The following is an 18,511-nucleotide window of genomic DNA, read 5'->3' on the forward strand; positions in this document are numbered from 1 at the left end:
TTACACGGTTTTTTGCCCCCCCCCCCCTAAGAAAGTGGTTCTGTTACGTACCAACTGATTTTGGTAGGCTGTTACTGCAGTAAACATGGTCTGTGGAAATACAAAAGTACGACATTCTTCGTTTTGTAGGCTGACCACAGTCGATGAATTATCTCTCTTCTTGATGATATGAACTCTAGGCTGATACCTGTGCATTGAATTCAAAATAATCTGGAGATAGAAGGAAGGAGAGAGAGAGAGAGAGAGAGAGAGAGAGAGAGAGAGAGAGAGAGAGAGAGAGAGAGAGAGAGAGAGACAGACAGACATACAGACAGACAGTCAGAGAGGGGAGTGATGAGGAAAGGAGAGACAGACAGACAGACAGACAGACAGACAGACAGACAGACAAACAGACAGACGAAGAAGAGAGACAGAGAGAGAAAAAAAGAAGCGCTATCGTTAGTGATTAAACATCTTAAAAAGTTGTGTCTACTTTAAATGTCAAGTTCATTTCGAAGAATGTTTATATTTCACCAGCAAAGACGATCAAAGCATTTTGTCTCCGATTATATCAATAACATATAGACACACATCACGCACATTATGGCATATATAATTTATATGTCTGTTTCTGGTGAAATAAAGTTAATTCAATCACTCAATACATGGTTGAATTAAACTTCGTTTCACTAGAACAGATACATAAATACTAATATATCGGCAATAAACGAGTACAAAAACGACGGTAAAAATTTAAAGTATTAATGTTTTTAAATAAATAATAATTAAGTCATTCTAAACATTGCAGTGAGGACCATGGATATTATATTCATAATTTTGATTTCTGACAAGTACACTTTATTTTTTTTAATAATTCCGGATTGATTAAAATTTCACTGGAAAATTTATGAACATCGTAGCTAAAATATGCAAATTAAGCGAACACAAAAAACTCATACATTTCACCCGCAAGCACATCCATGTACGTACACGCCAGGGCGTACACCAAATATTTTGATAGACATTTTTGTACACATTAGTTGATACATTTGAAGAGAACTTGAAACTTATTTTAAACCTTGTTTGGTCATTTTTTTTAAAAACTGTGAGTAAACTAAGTTCGGACCCGTTTTCTAGATTGGCGATTCAAAGGGTGAGAGGGTAGTCAACGGTACATGATATGTGAATCAATTGCAAATCCTACAAATTTTGTTAAGAAAGGTATAAAACACCCAAACACATGATATCAGAGATATAAATGGATAAAACAAATACATCAATTGCAAAGTGCTTTTTAAGTTGGTAAAAATATTATTAAAAAAAAAGGAAACTGAGAAAACATATTGAAATAAATGAGATTAACATAATGATATTATATCAGCTTTACTGCAAGGGTGACCATTTAATTAGTAACCAAATTAATAATCCAGACACGGCAAGTACAGAACTTGTAGAGTACTCAGTAATTTATTTTGTGTACAGCAAAACAAAATATGTGAATTGCAAATGGTGTCTTTTAAGCTTTCAATATACAAATTAAAGAGCAAAAAATATTGAAGTTTTATCTGATGACCGTAATAATAACAATCCAGGGACAGAAAATAGAGAAGTTGTAGAGAAAACTGAGTGAGTACTATATATATTGTGGGCATGGTAAATCTTAAATCACCTACATTTAAACGTTCGAAGTAAGACAAATCACGAACAGGCCAACAAAACTAAGCAACAGAGTCAGAGACATGATTCTGAAATATTTGCAGATTACGTTTACACGGAAGACCTTGCGACCTGCCCGATTGTAAATTTCGATATTGACGCGCTCAGAAAAGTAGAAACGGACAGAAAATTGACAGATTGTGAATTTTGTACGGTTTTTATTTGTGCAATGTCAAGCCTGCTGACAGGTGAATCACGCTTTTATCTATGGCTTCATCCGCAACCTTTAGCTTCGGTTCAGCAGTCTTTACGGAGAATTAGTAGTGGCTGCGTAAAGTTGAAGTCCAGACTTAGGGACGTAAGTCCCATGAAAGCTAACACCATAAGGGAAACATACATCCCTATCGCTAGGGATTCCCCAAGTGTCGTGCAGAAACATCAATTTCACTCTGGTGGATTGCTTCTAATATCACAAATAATTGAAGACATAAACTTGTCTGCAGTTAGTCCCCGATCAATAGTAAAATGGACTGTCAAAATTCACTGTGAACTTTTTCAGGACCACAAAACAAATCCTGCAAACCCCAAGTCGCAAACGTCGGTAAGCCCCGGCTCGTCTTTAATCGATGTACGCATGCGTGCAGGACGAGATGTTCAGGTGTATTGCAAATCTGGAGATTTCGACAAGTGATAAGTTTATAAACTGTAAAATGTAACTTCAGAATGTTTCTTCGGAGATTTATATCACAATTTTTTTTTCCGCTTAACTACATACACAGTCTCATAATTCAAAAATATTCTCTTCGAAATTTAATAACTTAATTAAAAAATCCCTTCCTCTAAATTCGACAATGAGAAAAGCTGCTGATAATTTAAAAGAAAACATAAAACATTTTTATGTAAGCCAAAATCATCGCAGAAATATTTCGGAATAATCGCCCATCACATACATCATACGGATAATTCATAAACATATATTTTTATTACCATACTTGAAAATAAGAAGGAATGAATTCCGTTTATAAAATAACTGTAGAGGAGATTAGAGTCTTACATACAAAGATAAAATATCGTCGCGTCATTTCCCCATTATTATTAATTTTTATTACATACTGTTAATTCAATTAATGCATAATTGATAATGAAAATAGTCATCTAATTAAAACAAATAAATATCGAGTTACTTTGATTTTTGATACGCGATGAGAAATATAACTGCATATGGTAGGTGAAAAATTAAGTGCAACAATTCTCTCTCTCTCTCTCTCTCTCTCTCTCTCTCTCTCTCTCTCTCTCTCTCTCTCTCTCTCTCTCTCTCTCTCTCTCTCTCTCTCTCTCTCTCTCTCTCTCTCTCTCTGAATGAAGTGAATTTTCAAATTTGTATTAGATACTAATTGGCAGATGTAGTCTCGTTTGGGGATTTTTTTTAATCATAATTTTTAATGCTCCCAATTTTCAATGTCAAAGTAAATGTCAATATTTCTTTCTGTGTGTATGATTTTGAATATTGCAGCTATTTCAGATTGAACATGCGCTGGTATTACCCTGTGTTTAAGTTAAACAAAACGTTTAACTGTGTGTACACTCACGGTATGCTCTTATAGTTTGTGCTAAATAAGGCAGGTGAAACGTTAGCCGAAGCTTCGCGGACAACTATACAACTATATCCTTAGTCAGTCGAAAAGTTGCAAATATTATAGTAATATCAGGCCTAATAAAAAAAATTGTGTGGTTCCGAATACGCTCAATTTTAGAATAGGTGGGATAGGAAGATTTTTATTATATTTTTTTTTCTGTATGAGTGTCTAGTTCGGATTTTCTATTGTTTTCCAAATAGTCTCTATGTTGTTGATTTCTTCCTATCAGATATACAGCCATTACAGATTGGAAGAACAGTTTTATATTGTCTTTTAAAGTTGATAGCAGTTTCCGCTTCCACTATTTCTTGTAAGACTTCACAATTGCGATTATTTTTCTCGAATAAGTAAAAAAAAAAAGTTTAGGGTCGGCAGTGAAAAGCTAGGTGGGGTTGGGTAACTGGAACCAAACAATTATTTTTTTTTACGCCTGAGGATAAAGGAGTGCTAAATAAAAGTAAGCGTTTGGTAGCTCCGGTTTGTATTTACTAGACTAGTACTTGGAGGGGGTGGGGGTAGAGATGGGGTGGTTAAACTTTTCTACAACGAGATAGTAAATTGTAGTGCATAAACATTTGAATTGTACGACGTCAAGCCAAATAAATGGACAATTTCTTTTAAAATCAAAAACTTGAAAAGTTTAAAGTTACTGTTTCAATCTATTATTTTGACATCCGCAAAGACCACGTTCGAAAACATACTGATAAGAGATATTGTATTTAAACTTGAGTAAAGGTGACTATTTTAATCTACTAAGCCGACGAACCATGGGACAATCTTTGACGTGGAAAGACATACTTAAATGCAGCAATCATATTACAGTATAATATGGTGTATTTTAATACCGTCAGAAGTGAATCGCCTAGTTGAAGGTCTGCATATATACTAGATAATTGATATGCAAAAGAAGGTGCTTTGAGATGATTAAGTTTATATTGTATAACTGTAGTGTATATAGTAATTGACCATATCGCTTTGACTGTCGGTCAACTAATTTCATAAAATTTTCGCTCAATTTACATGTGGGGGTAGAAAGACAATAAAACCCGCACAAGTAATCCACAACTCATCAGCAGAGAGTGTGTTTGCAACCGCAGAAGTGTCACCTCTCAGGTCGTTCTGACACTGAACGAGGTAAATGAAAAGACGCCAGCGATGAATGTTTTGACAGAGTAAATACCCTCGATGTGTATTAATTTAGACGAATTATTACTTTTATGAGCCTAATCTCTAGATCCGGTGAATGATGGCTTGTAGTTATTATGATGAAATGTCTAATTACTGCCACTCGCGATAAGTTCTCGTTTGCCAAGATCCTCACTTCTCAATCCACCTACATTGTGTCAAGTAAAATGAATCGTGAAATTGATCAACCCCCATCAAAGGTAACAATGTAACAAATTCAAATCAATTTCTGGTCGGTAATATTTCAATTTGACGGCTGGTTTTTGCGGATCTGTTTCTTTACAGCCGGATTGAAATCCGCGTATTAAACACCATGAAAGCACAACATAGCAACCTTTAGCCCCCTTGTTACATACATATAAGTGATTGATTTCTCCGGAGTGACAAGCGTTAAACGAAATTAAATTTACCTTCATAACATTTTATTTTGTCGGGTCCACGCTTTAACATGGTTTTCTTTCACGTGCACGGTACAGTTTTACGTCTAGTAAGTTCATCGTTTATACTATTAAGTTCATGTTAGATTCAACAATTTCGCCTTTTGACATGATTTTGTGAAATAAATTTAGTGCATTTGCCGTCCCTAGACAGACTAACGACGACTATGTCATCGGGATAATGTCCACTGGGACAGTGTCATACAGTATGCAAATCAGATTTCCAAACACAGGCAAATCGCTTTTTTTTTTATCTCTAACATCCTGTATTTACAACGGGTGAGAGAATACGGGAAATATCTTAATACGGGGGGAGAGAATGATTTTAAATCTAATTTTCTATATTGTATGATATTGTTTATATCTAAGATGACCTCCTTTGGTATATATATGTATAATACTAAATACAATTTATTTGTGTTTAAATGTGAATTTATTCTTTAATTTTTAGCTGCTTTCGACATTTCGCTACAGTGACACTCTACGTAAACTGCGATTCAGGAAGACGTTATCTCCTATCAAATGTACAAAAAAGTACACTGAGTCGTTTTTTAAAAATTATATCCAGTCCTTGGTTCAATGAAATATGTGGGGTTTTTTTTCAAATTGAGTTTAGTGAATTTTCTTAGTTTTTTAATTGTATATAACCATATAATATATATATATATATATACATACATTGTATATTATATATATATATATATATATATATATATATATATATATATATATATATATATATGTATGTATGTATATATATAAATTATTAGGAATAATTATATATAATTATATATATATATATATAAGTACTACAAAAACTATATATATAATGATATATATAAACATAAGTAAGTAAGTAAATAGATAAATAATTAATTCAACAAATATAATATAATAAAATTTATAGTATTACATTGATTTTAAAAGAACATTTGAATTTTGAAGATCTTAGAATAGACAGATTCGCTTAAACGTTAAAACTTGTTTTCATCAAAGTTCACGCTTGTCTGTGGTTCAAGGAAAGACAAATACACGCCATGATAATTAGTCACGTCTTCCTATCTCTTTTGAGGACACCATTCCACACATGCCAGATAGATATCTTAATTTGTTTGTTTTGCAGACACAGTAATGTTTGCGTCAACATTTAACCTGGTGGGTTTTTATAGTGGAATTACTTGTGTTTTGTTTGATGTATACGTCTAGACGTAGGTATGGAAAACATAGTGGTAGAATGTAATAGGTTCTCATATGTACGTCACACACATGTATTGTGAACTTGATACTGCAATGTTTGCGTCAACATTTAACCGGCGAGTTTTATAGTGGAATTACTCGTGTTTGCTTGATGTATACGTAGGTATAAAGATATAGATGTATGTATGGAAACCAAAGCGGTAGAACATGCATGTAGTGGCGTATATGTAATGGATGGGTTGCTCACATGTAAGTCACATCACAACACGTGTATTGTGAAAAAGACACTGCAATGTTTGCGTCAAGATTTAACTTGGAGTTTTATAGTGGAGTTACTTATATTTATTTGATGTATATATGTGAGACAAGACATGTGTTTGGAAACCATAGTCACCGTGGTAGAACATAGTGGCGTGTACGTCTGCTGTTCTCATGTAATAAGTAACACATGTGTATTTGATACTGCAAATGTTTGTGTCACATTTAACGTGTAAGTTTCATCGTGGAATTAACTTGATGTTGGATGAAGGGACAGAGAGCGGTGTATCGTGGAAACCACAGTGGTATCGGAATATAGTGGCGCACTACGTAACGTGTATGTTGTTCTCGTGTAAAGTAACGCACGTGTACTTGATACTGTTATAGCAATAATCAATTACCAGCATTAGTCTTAATTACAGTAAGTACCATTAACATTCCTAAACAAATATGAAAATGTAATTTTAATTACAATAGATATTATGATAATTCAAGATCAATATTGTTAGATGGGTACTGAATACACACTGCGATTTTTTCTAATAGTATAATCAATTGATTAATTTGATTTTGGGGTTTGCCGATTTAAAAATAAAAATTTTGAAAATTTTTTTTTCGAAATCCAACAAGGTTTCTTGTATTTGAACAATTGTGCATGCTCTTATTAAATGGAATATGTTGTATATTTCCACTGCTGTGAACAAACAGAACAGTGGAGAATTTGTTTCACTTGACAGTGAAAAATTTAAGAGTGTTCAATTCAATTCAAGTGTCATATTTCCCTAGCATAAAGTCTACTCTCCTTGAAATGACATCACGTACATAAAAAACCTAAATGCGTGGCCCCAAATTAATGTCTACGGCAAACAAATACTCATAGGCATAAGTGTCTCATCACTTTTAAAAGTTTGAGATCGTAAGTTTTGATAAATTTTTTAATTGAAAGGAAGGTGAGTAATGGGAAAAGGCAAAGGAAGGGCTCGAAGAGAGAGAGAGAGAGAGTTAAGATAGCGCTAAGATCAAGTCAAAATGATGATGTCAAGATGTATGTGTTAAAGTGACAACAAAACATCTACAGTGTCACCCTGTTAATTGTTTGTGTGTAAATTCACTCAACATTCCCATCGACTGCAATAAGGGGGGGGGGGGGTTAGTTTCTCTAAGCTTAATGTGAGATGTAAATTTCACTTTAGAGAAACAGTTGGTAAACGACTTTGAAGTATGTTTTGTGTTATTTAGTAGAATACTTCACTACAATTATAATATGGATGCTACGATAATGACTATAAATTGCAAGTCGTGACACAAGCCAATTTAGTACATCATGTGTAACGATAACTCAAAGCTGGTCTCACAGTACAATAGACATTGATACAACGACGGATGACGGTGTGATCACTTGCCCATGGAATGTTACGCCAAACACACTACTCCCCCCGTCATTAATTTTCTACATATTTCGCAAACGCTCGCTGTATATGACGGCTGTTTATGTCATAATAAAAAAAAATTACACTGAATGGAAAACTAATCTATTTTTTTCTCTCTAGTCCTAGAATATAGGTTAATATAGATATCAAATTGGAGAGACTGGAACATGTTTTAGTGGTACACATTATTATTGGATGTTTAAGAGAGTGGTCACCCTATACATAATGTAAATGTAACTGTGACGTCATATCTAATCAAACTAACCACCAACTTGAACTTAAACGATAAAATATCAGGGACTTATATCAAAAAAAAAAATTACGAGATAATATTTTCTTAGATTAATCAAATTACATAATATGTACAATGTGTATGATTATCATCTGTCATTATTAACTGATTTATATTAAATAAGAAAATGATTCTACAAAATAATAGAATTACAAAACTTTGAATTGATACTTTTGGCGTATCATTTTCAGAACTTCACACCAACTTTTGCAACCATTACACCAATAAACAAACACACCAACCATGAGGTCCAACACACCCATGAGTACATGAAACAAACAAACAAACAATCAAAGACGGTCGATCAAAACAATAAAGGCATAACAAAACTCTGAATTGATAAATGTGATGTTTCATTTTAGAAATACACAAACAAGCCACCACACTAATCCACACACACACACACACACACACACACACACACACACACATGTATACATAAAACAAACAAACAAACAAACAAACAAGTAAATTAAATAAATAAATAAATAAATAAATAAATAAATAAATAAATAAATAAATAAATAAATAAATAAATAAATAAATAAGAAAGTAAATACGATGAGACGGGTACCAAAACAATGAAAAACGCTGGCATAGCGAAATACTGAATTGCTACTTTTAGCGTATTATTTTAGAAATTCACCTCAAAAAAATTTGCAACTAATATATAGACAAACAAACAAATACACAAACCAACATACACCTGTACACTGTACATAAGGCAAAAAACAAACAAACAAACAAACAAATCAACAAAGACAATCGATCAAAATAATCAAAATAACATAATTATAACAAAACTTTGAATTTATACTTTTTGGCGAATTCACCAAATTTGCAATCAATAGACAAACAAACAAACCAACCAACCAACCAACCAACACACACACACACACACCAACCAACCAACCAACCAACACACACACACACGTGTGGTAAAAATATTATATAACTTACATGTCCGTTTTGGTCCAGTTCATTATTTGTAAGTTTTAATTTTTCAAACGATACCATCTGTTTCTGGAGTTGTTCACCGGTGAAGGGAGAGTCCGGGTGGATGTATAATCTAGCTGGGAGAGGAGGGTCAGCTTTACCTGCTACCAGCCACGATGACCGATGGTAGGCGTAGCGGTACCTCTTGTTATCAACGGGAACAATATCCATGAGAACGACATAGCGAGAGTCAGGGTCGATGTGACTGAAAGACACCCTGACTGTTGGGAACATACGTCTGTACACGGGAAGAAAAAAACCCATCCGGTATTAAATTGTATATTTTCAAACAATATAAATGACTAGCAGTCTTGGATCTAACAATCTAACATGGGGATATAAAAACAAAGTGTAATCATTTATAAATAAATGTTCATTATCATTTGATGTATGTATGTATGTATGTATGTATGTATGTATGTATGTATGTATGTATGTATGTATGTATGTATGTATGTATGTATGTATGTGTGTGTGTGTGTGTGTGTGTATGTATGTATGTATGTATGTATGTATGTATGTATGTATGTACTATGTATGTATGTATGTATGTATGTATGTATGTATGGTATGTGTGTATGTATGTATGTATGTATGTATGTATGTATGTATGTATGTATGTATGTATGTATGTATGTATGCATGCCTAGGTGTGTGGCAGTATATTTGTGTCTATTACTCTATTTCAAGCTCTCCATTATTGATTGTTGCCAAATCATATAATATTTGAAAACCATACAATACTCAGATTGTTAAACATTAAATGCACGAGTGATAACAACAGACCGTACGCAATTGTAGTGTATATACATTATGTGTTGTCAATTATTTTATTCGAAGACAGTTGAAAAACTAGATTACAGAGGACATAGGAGGAGATTCATAATTGTCATATTTCTAGGCTTGTTTTGGTTGTCAGTTAAAGACTATAACCACTGCACGTGTAGTCATTTGTGGCTGAAGACGAAAAACACATCTTAAACTGAAAGTTGACCAATACACATGAAATGATACACAAAAAGCAAAATCATAAACCGCATAATTCAAAATAAAAAAATTTAAAAAATGTTTGTTTTCGATAAAATGACGTCAGAATATAGGGTTGGTAGGTCGGGGGTTTAGTCTATTATACGTTTTTTTAAAAAAATTTTACCTCGACCCAAAGACAAGATACTTGTTGGTCACAATACTTCGGACCTTAACAGTCGATGAGGTGTAAAAGAAGTACAATGTAAATGAATTCGAAGACAATTATGTGATTCAGAAGTAGATGAACACAATATGCAGACTGTGCTGTCGGTAGGCTGAAATGAATTCCTCTCTCTCTGATTTAAAAAAAAAAGTATCCAAAGCTAATTTAGCAAGAAAATCTACAGGATAATAGAAGTAAATTGTCATAATTTTACCTTTTGCACGTAAAAAATGTTAAGGGTTGGCGGCTTAAACTGGGGTCGGTCGGGTTATCGGAATCGAAAACACACTATTTATTTATTTGGCCTAATACACGTGAAATGAAACAAAGAAGGGTGCTTGTATGTATATCGATACATACACTTTATTGTACTTGGTATAGGTTTACATAGGAAAGTAGTATTTGCCTTATGGCTGCTGGCATGCACTTACACAGTCATGTGTCTCCTTTCGCAAACCAGTAACACGCTTCCGAATCATCTTACAAATTGTAAAACTTCTCAAATAAAATTTAACAAAATATGGGGGTATAAGTGACAGTTTGATCTCAATAGTTAAGAGGTCACGGGAATGACACTAGTTTTTTGTATCAAATTGCGGCTAGTTTATGTACTTCTAATTACTGCAGCATCATGATTTATCAACTGACAGGTTCTACTTCATAACTCATGGGAATACGAAAATCAAGAAATTTGAAGAAATAAACAAGCATTCATGGAATATTATAGTGCATCAATTCACTTCAGTAACTTTTGACTCTGCAAGTTTGGAATATATATTGCAAATCGTCCCAAAACACTGCAAGACAGTGAAAACCTGTACAATATTCGTTCAAGTGGACTCTTTAAACAGAGAGAGTTATATTATATGCTAGCCAAATTGCTGTTTTAGTTACAGGTACGGCCAAGTTCAAGTCGGAGTTCAGTATCTGATTATCCCAAGAGCATCTTTCATTTTTATCTGATGTGTTTTGATCGATCAAGAAATCGCTCCTCTGTGATGTACTTATACCTCGGAGTATTAGACACAGTAGATTTTTCACGGCTTCAATGTGTGAGTGCTATTAAAATATCACAACCCATTCTCGCATTTTCAGATTGGTAAATCGTCCTGTATTTTAACACAACTCGATACTCGAGCTATTAATTACACGATTTTTTTTCCGATGACGCCAGCTGGTTGTAAGATTTCCATCACGTCTCCGACTTCAGACAAATGCAGAAATTACTCTCGCTCTGTGCTGAGTCGAAATTTAAAATGCTATTTAAGAGCAATTTTACATGCATCGTGAGTCGGAATGCATAGCGTTTGTAAAACTGTTTTTGTGTTGAACAACATGGGCGTTGAAAATCCGGCTCCGGGGACCTCCTCGATGGGTGTTTTATAAACTAGAAGTTTTCACGCTCCGTCAAGTCGACATCTGTGTATATGCCAAGGAATGGATGGAAATGCATATTGTAACTCATTGAGAAGCTGCCTTAATAGTCTATAGTATCCAACTTGTGATTCGCTCCACTGAAGTCTAAGAGACAGTCAACTATCTAGGGTAGCATTATCCATCAACTAATAAATCATCCCTCGTTTTAATTTTACTTGTTTGAATTAATTATTGCCTCCGTCGCTGGAGGTTCATCTGCAGCCAAACTTCGCCCTTTTGCGTCTATTCCAGTTGTCTTTGTGCCACAACTCTTCGCACCTATACCTTCCCAACTAACGTAGAATTCATGATGGTCCAAACACACCACACTGATCAAATCACATTAGTTCAAATGCGTTCAAAGGGACGAAATGTATTTACTTTTCTCTAATATATGATTATCAACTAAAAGTAATTTGATAATGCCAGTAGGTTTTAAAAAGAAAAAAAAAGTTGAATTGTACCATTATTTTGTCATTTGCGGTGAAACAATGTAGAAGTGAAAAAATGACGTTAGCATGAAGAGGAAACATCACTACCAGCAAAAGCATGATGCGTGTTATTTGAAAGAGCAAACTTTCGTGTAGTGTCAATCAGGATTCGGTGTCTCTAAATGTTTTCATTCCAGGATAAAATCAACGAAAATAAGCTTTGCAGAAAATGTAGGAATGGAAATAACGTTATCAGGCCTATTAAGTTGTGTATATACCTCTTATGCGACCATAGTAAGGCCTATTGGCACATACCTATTGTCACAAGCTAACTCAGTTTTTTTCTCTTATTAGCAAGCCAGCTTTAAGGTGGATTACGCGCGTACAATATCGTCAGACTGGATTAGGGAACAAAATTTGTAAAATTTGAATTATTCCTCCGTTGTAAATCAATTTTCCTAAAATTGGACAGCTTCCCAAGGAAATCATCCACACGCACGCAACATTGAATTAGCGATATTCTACTACCATTGAATCAACATATAGGGACGTTGCCTTACGTGGTTTTTTTTTCGCGTTAAACGACTCGCGAACTTGTTCGCCGAGGAAATGTGATCGACTCCGGTTAAACTAAATCTAACAGAACGTGAAATGAAATTGAGTCGCTATTATCCTTGGAAGGTCACAGTTTATGGGGTTTCGGCTATTCATGAATTTTTTTGTATTTGAAAGAGATTTAAAAGGACAATGCATTCCACGCAAGTATTAAGGCTCGTATACAATGAATGATTTGACGCTTGTGTATAGCGGAATGGGGAATAACGGGGCTTCTCGTTGAATGGAACACAAGGGAGGTCGACGTACGTCGCCGACGTGGTACGTTGTTATTCCATTTCCATGATTATAATTTCGTGTCATAACACGAGAGAAAAATGTTGAATTAATACCCGGGCGATACTTTGGGACAATACCCGTTCTGGGAAAAAAGAAGATTACAATACATTATGTATATGGTGGCACGTTCCAACGAAATAACTTAGATGAGAAAGTGTCAACAGCCGAGACGTGAGAATTACAGGAGCAATTTCAGAAGCTTTACACTTCATATCGTTTGTAGGAGTTTCGAATCAAGATGGGATGTAGAGAAATAAACTTTAGGCCTGGAATGAGATGAGTTAGACGATGAACTGCGATTTAATGGTCCATTCGGATATCGCACCCACAATATACATAATTGAAATCATTGAGTGAGGATGGGCCGACGTGGGTTATTTTGATAGCTACAGTGACAAACCATAAATTTCCGTTCATTCGCACAACAATCTTTCCACGCGACATTTTGTCGCCAAAAGCTCTCTTGTCCCCCACCCCCACCCCCTAACAGATATACATTGAAAGAACAAAACATTTTAAATTCATCAGAACTTTTCTTTCTCTTTCTGTGGTTTGCTCAACTATTGCAAAGTATTGATTATTTGTGTCAAAAAATGCCTAAAATTGAGGGGCTTTCAACCATTTATGTACAAAGAATAAGCTTATTGCTAATTAAGTAAAACATTGTTGTTATGAGATCGACCAAGTACTTGGAAACCAAAATTGGTAGATTTTCCATGATGGACAAAACATGCCCAAAGACCATATCAGTATTTTTAGTATACGCTTATTTCTGTTAAATTTGATTTCCTAGCAGTTTATTTAATATACAAGTTTTTGTTTTTAAAACGTTGGCAGAGAACCTTTAAATTGTTAAGGTTTTTGACATTAGCTTTAGTTGGTTGGGCGTTTTTTTAAAAACAAAGCAGTGTGTTTATAGTTATGAATTTGATTTGAATTAAAGACCGAACAAAGAGAATTGTATAGAATTAAATAGCAGAGAATTGTATGATACCAAAACTATTGGGCTATCATCAATACATCTCTTAGTTGAGTGCAAATAATAATTCTTACCGGAAGATTGATGTTATGGTCAATATGAATAATTGCTACAAACTATATATACCCTGGTACTGCACTCGGAAAATTATTAAATGGGGTCGGTGACATTTTTTGGCAATTGTGTTTGAAAAGTGCACAATGGTTTGAAATCGCCTCTCATCACATAAACGCCCCCTTTCAGTAGCAATCAAAGGCCCGGAAAGCTGAAATGTCTGTACACGACGACACACGACAAGTCATCGCCTAAGGGGGTGCGCCTGTCCGTTAGGGGGTTGTATGTTTGGCGGTGGTCGAGGTAGTTAACGAGAAAATTGCTCGACTTCTGTCATCATTAAGTACTGCTAATCAAGTTGCCGGTGGGATGTGTACTGACAAGGCAAAACAAAGCATGCCTGGTATCAATCCGCCAATCTATAATTAATGCATGGAAATCTGACAAAAACTATTCATTTTTGTTGAAAGTTAAGCTCGGTTGATCATTCATCATTCTGGGTTCGCTACTGCTGATGATAGCAGGTGGCACAAAATCGCTTACTTACATGTGCCTACATACACCAAACCGCAGACCAAACTCACTTTCAGGACCTCACAGACTTTCAGCGTCCAATCTCTACTCGCTGTAGATTCAAAGCTTAAACAATTGTGTACAGACTCGTGTTGGTACTCTAATTGCTATATATATATATATATATATATATATATATATATATATACTGACTGGAATACTGGATATTATTTTATAGAAGTACTTCACCGTTTTTAAGCTCTACTGTTGGAAAGCTGTTTGGTAGAATTCTGACATGCAAATACGACTTAAAAAATTCATTCTTTGGGTGCTGACGGAAAGGAGTTAATCCTACCGCAGACGAGTACATGTTGATGAATAATTCTTTGAATATTTAAAATAATTCTTTAAAACCTGCCCACAAATTCACCCTGTGATGATAAAAGACGGTTAGTACAGATCGTCCATGATCTAAAATATTTGCCATTTTCCTTTTTTTATATTTGAGATGTTTAACCCAAATGCGGATTCAGGAAAGAAGCTTGTCTCAATGAAAAGGATTTTGGAAACCCATTAGAGACAGTCTAAAAAGACGCAAACCCGAAACAAAACTGAGAACTTCAGATAAAATGCGATTGCTTTAATTTTGTGTGATTGCTCGAGTTTTTTGGGCGCATCATCCTCTCTTTGTGTAGAGTAATATATAGACGGAAAATCTATCTCTCAATTTAAATGTTATGACTCTAAAATTGTTCGTGGTTCAATGGTCTTTCAATCCATCAAAAACTTGTTGTCAAATCGGTCACTGCTTAGTTGAAATTTACTGCATGTGTGTGTATGTATGTATGTATGTATGTATGTATGTATGTATGTATGTATGTATGTATGTACTTGTATGTGTGAGTGTGTGTGTGTGTGTGCTCAGTTTTTTATCGGTGGAAGCTTTGGCGATTTGCTTCGTTGCTGAAAGCCTGAACATAATCAGATGAACGTGGAAGAGAAATGGGAGTGATGGAGACAGGCGAATGGATTGTTTAAATGTGGCGGTGGAGACAGAGTGCCATTCGCCATCGTTTCACCCATCTGTTCCTAGATCCGTTCATTATCAGGGAATGACGATATGTGACATGGGGTCTGCCTACTCTAGTAACCGCAAAGTTACCATCTATCCTAGTGATCCTGTCGATTAAAAACTTAACCGAGATAAAAAAAAAATATGAAACTCTTCCGCTGCTTTTTATCATTTCCTAAAAAAGTTTTCGTATACAATGCAATATGTAATCCATGCCTTTCAAATTACGAACAGTGTACATTTCATATTATTACTTAATTAAATATGTAAATGATTTTACCGGGTTTAACCTAATGACAGTTCATGACCTGGCGAAAAAATTCCCATTTTTTCTTTCCTCGCCCACTATGACTATTAAATATATATAGTCGTGGCTGATAAATTGAAAATAACCTAGGAGCTATGGAAAGCGATGAACAAAGCCCAAGATATTTGCCAGCGTGAACGTATGTCAACTTAGCGTATTCCGTAGTGGTCGGATGCGCTCAGGCGTAGATGTCCCGCTCGTGTTATTGATATTAAGTCTAATTATGGGCGGAATACATTGCAGTAAGTAATATAGAGTTTTTTTTCACTTCATGTCCTGTCTCATCGTTTATCGTTATACACATCGTAGGTGCATCCATGCATGCCCTGCTAACTCCTCTATTTTATTAGCCGAACACTCCTCTTCCACTTCGAGCTATCGCCCTGTGTCTTGTACATTTTACTGCTCAATTCATCGTGATTTCAACTGAATATCGAAGGACGAACATTTCACCGTTTGTACGTTGTCCACTTAGTAGTAGTAACTATAGACGGTTTGATGCTGAGGTTTTCCTTTCAACGGAGTCATAAGATGGATTCTTTCATTTGTTGGGTCTTATTGTCAGCTTCCTTACAAAATACATTAGTGTTATTATTCGGCATTGTGCGCTTTAGTAATCTCTAATTGTGTGCTATATAGTTGGCTATAGTAACACTTTCAACGTTTGAACAAGAGTGTCGCCACCCTCCATCATCAACTCGCAACCAATTCTACCCTATCACAAAAAAAAGCACAGCAGCAAATAAGACAACAGAATTGTACGCACGGTGGAGTTCCTCCTCTACGGTTTGTGATTTAAAAAAAAAATATATACATGTATATATACGATGCTTAAGCGAGGAGATGTGTACTCCGTGTAAAACATTTAGCCTCGATCTCTAGGAGATACCGATTGTTTCGACTACAACAAATTTTAAACTTGATAGAGTCTGGAACTAAGTCCACTTAAAAGGTCGCAATAACTCACAAGTACGATTTATCTGTAAAATTACTGAATATAAAAAAAGAAGAAGAATAACACCGTTATAGACAATGTGAGCACTTGGGTGGAACAGGAACAGAAGCATGACATGTTCGTAGCGTACGACTTCGAGTCTGGGACAAGATTGCCGGATTAGGTTCACGTGAAAACTAGCGATGTAAGTGTCGGGTGATACGTGATATGTGTTGCGGCACACGGATTTAGTTTCTAAAGTGTAAATGAAGGGCGACAAAAAATCAAGGACAATAAGGCCTGAGATTAAACTAAATAGGGACAACTTTCAACACTTTAAACTCATCAAGCCTTACCTTCCTGACTTTGTGATGATCATCTCGGTTCCTAAGTCGTGGAATTTATCCCACAGTTCCTTCGTTTCAAGTTTACATGTAACTTTGGTCATCTCTTCACTCAACTTCCCTTGTTGTGATGGAGATAGCTGAGAATGAGTAGAGAGGGTTGTGCCACCGGCAAGGTGAAGATTTGAAGAAACCGGTGATTTGGGATCAGCTGTGACTTCGGTTTTCCTTGGTTGAACACAACTGGACTTTTCCACAAAATCCTCTGTTAGTAGAGACAAACAATAGAAAAAATATTTCTACCAAGCAATGTATCGCATTATTTCTATGTAATATATATATATTGGGGCGCTGAAAATATCATTTTTTTAAGATTCAAAATAAATGTACTAAAAACATAAGGTACGAGAAATTTAAGACACGGGGATCTAAATTGAGAAAATAATTTTCTTAAATCTACGCTGATAATTCTGTTCTATAAATTACATGGAACAAGAGTCGCTGCAAAACGACATGGTACTACTACTACTACTACAATCGCTGGCTCCATCTGTCAAATAAGGACAGAGGTAAAACTTTTACTCTAAAAAAAAACAGTCAGTAATATGGTTAATAAAGCATAATGCTGCCGTAACTACCGCACCAGCTGTCAGGAGTTACTCGGGGCATTTGATGTTTGTTAAATTTTCCGTGTATTTTGGTCTCTTCAATGGATGAGTTAACTAAACATTTAAAGAACTGTGACAACATTACTTACCAAGTGGCCGTAACGCGTGGTCCCCACGACTCGCATCAGCGTGGCAAATATCATCATCATTGCTTAAGATTGTTTCAATGTTACTTTTCTCGCTTGTAGGCTTATTTCCCTTGGCTTTAGGTTTTGTCGTTGACATGAGAGCTTCTATGGAGAACGCATTGGCCCGGGACGATAGCTGCGGTTTGATGACGCTGGTAGATTCCATCGTAAGATTCACTCAATTAGCACGGCTTGTACACTTGGTTCGGTTTGTACAAGTTAACAAAAATATATATATAAGAGCCTTCAAAGCAACCTCATATGGATAACACGGAAAAAATATTTTTCAAATGCACGTCAAAGGAAATCTCACAGGGTACTTTAGTTCCAAGGTTGGCTGTATGATTCTGAGCTAGGGTTTACCAATGTCGCCTAGGTAATGAGTCGAAATGAGACAAGACGATTGGTCCAGTATTGGTAGTACACCGTATAACTGTAGCTTACTGGTCGGAAGTGAAGCGTTTTCTACCTTGCCTATGTTTTGTCTGAAGTCAGTAGGGCAGGCCTAAGTC

General features: G+C 35.3%; 1 protein-coding gene across 1 annotated transcript in view; it reads right to left on the reverse strand.

Moving 5' to 3' along the window:
• Positions 1-18,165, reverse strand: part of LOC144437870 (T-box transcription factor TBX20-like) — a 33,913-nt gene extending 15,748 nt beyond the window's left edge. The window contains 4 exon segments of the mRNA XM_078126903.1: positions 52-210; positions 9,032-9,305; positions 17,216-17,468; positions 17,961-18,165. Of these exon segments, the coding sequence (XP_077983029.1) occupies positions 52-210; positions 9,032-9,305; positions 17,216-17,468; positions 17,961-18,165 (891 nt within the window).
• Positions 18,166-18,511: the final 346 nt, after the last annotated feature.

This window comes from Glandiceps talaboti, chromosome 7 (assembly GCF_964340395.1).
Source record: "Glandiceps talaboti chromosome 7, keGlaTala1.1, whole genome shotgun sequence".
Lineage (NCBI taxonomy): Eukaryota > Metazoa > Hemichordata > Enteropneusta > Spengelidae > Glandiceps > Glandiceps talaboti.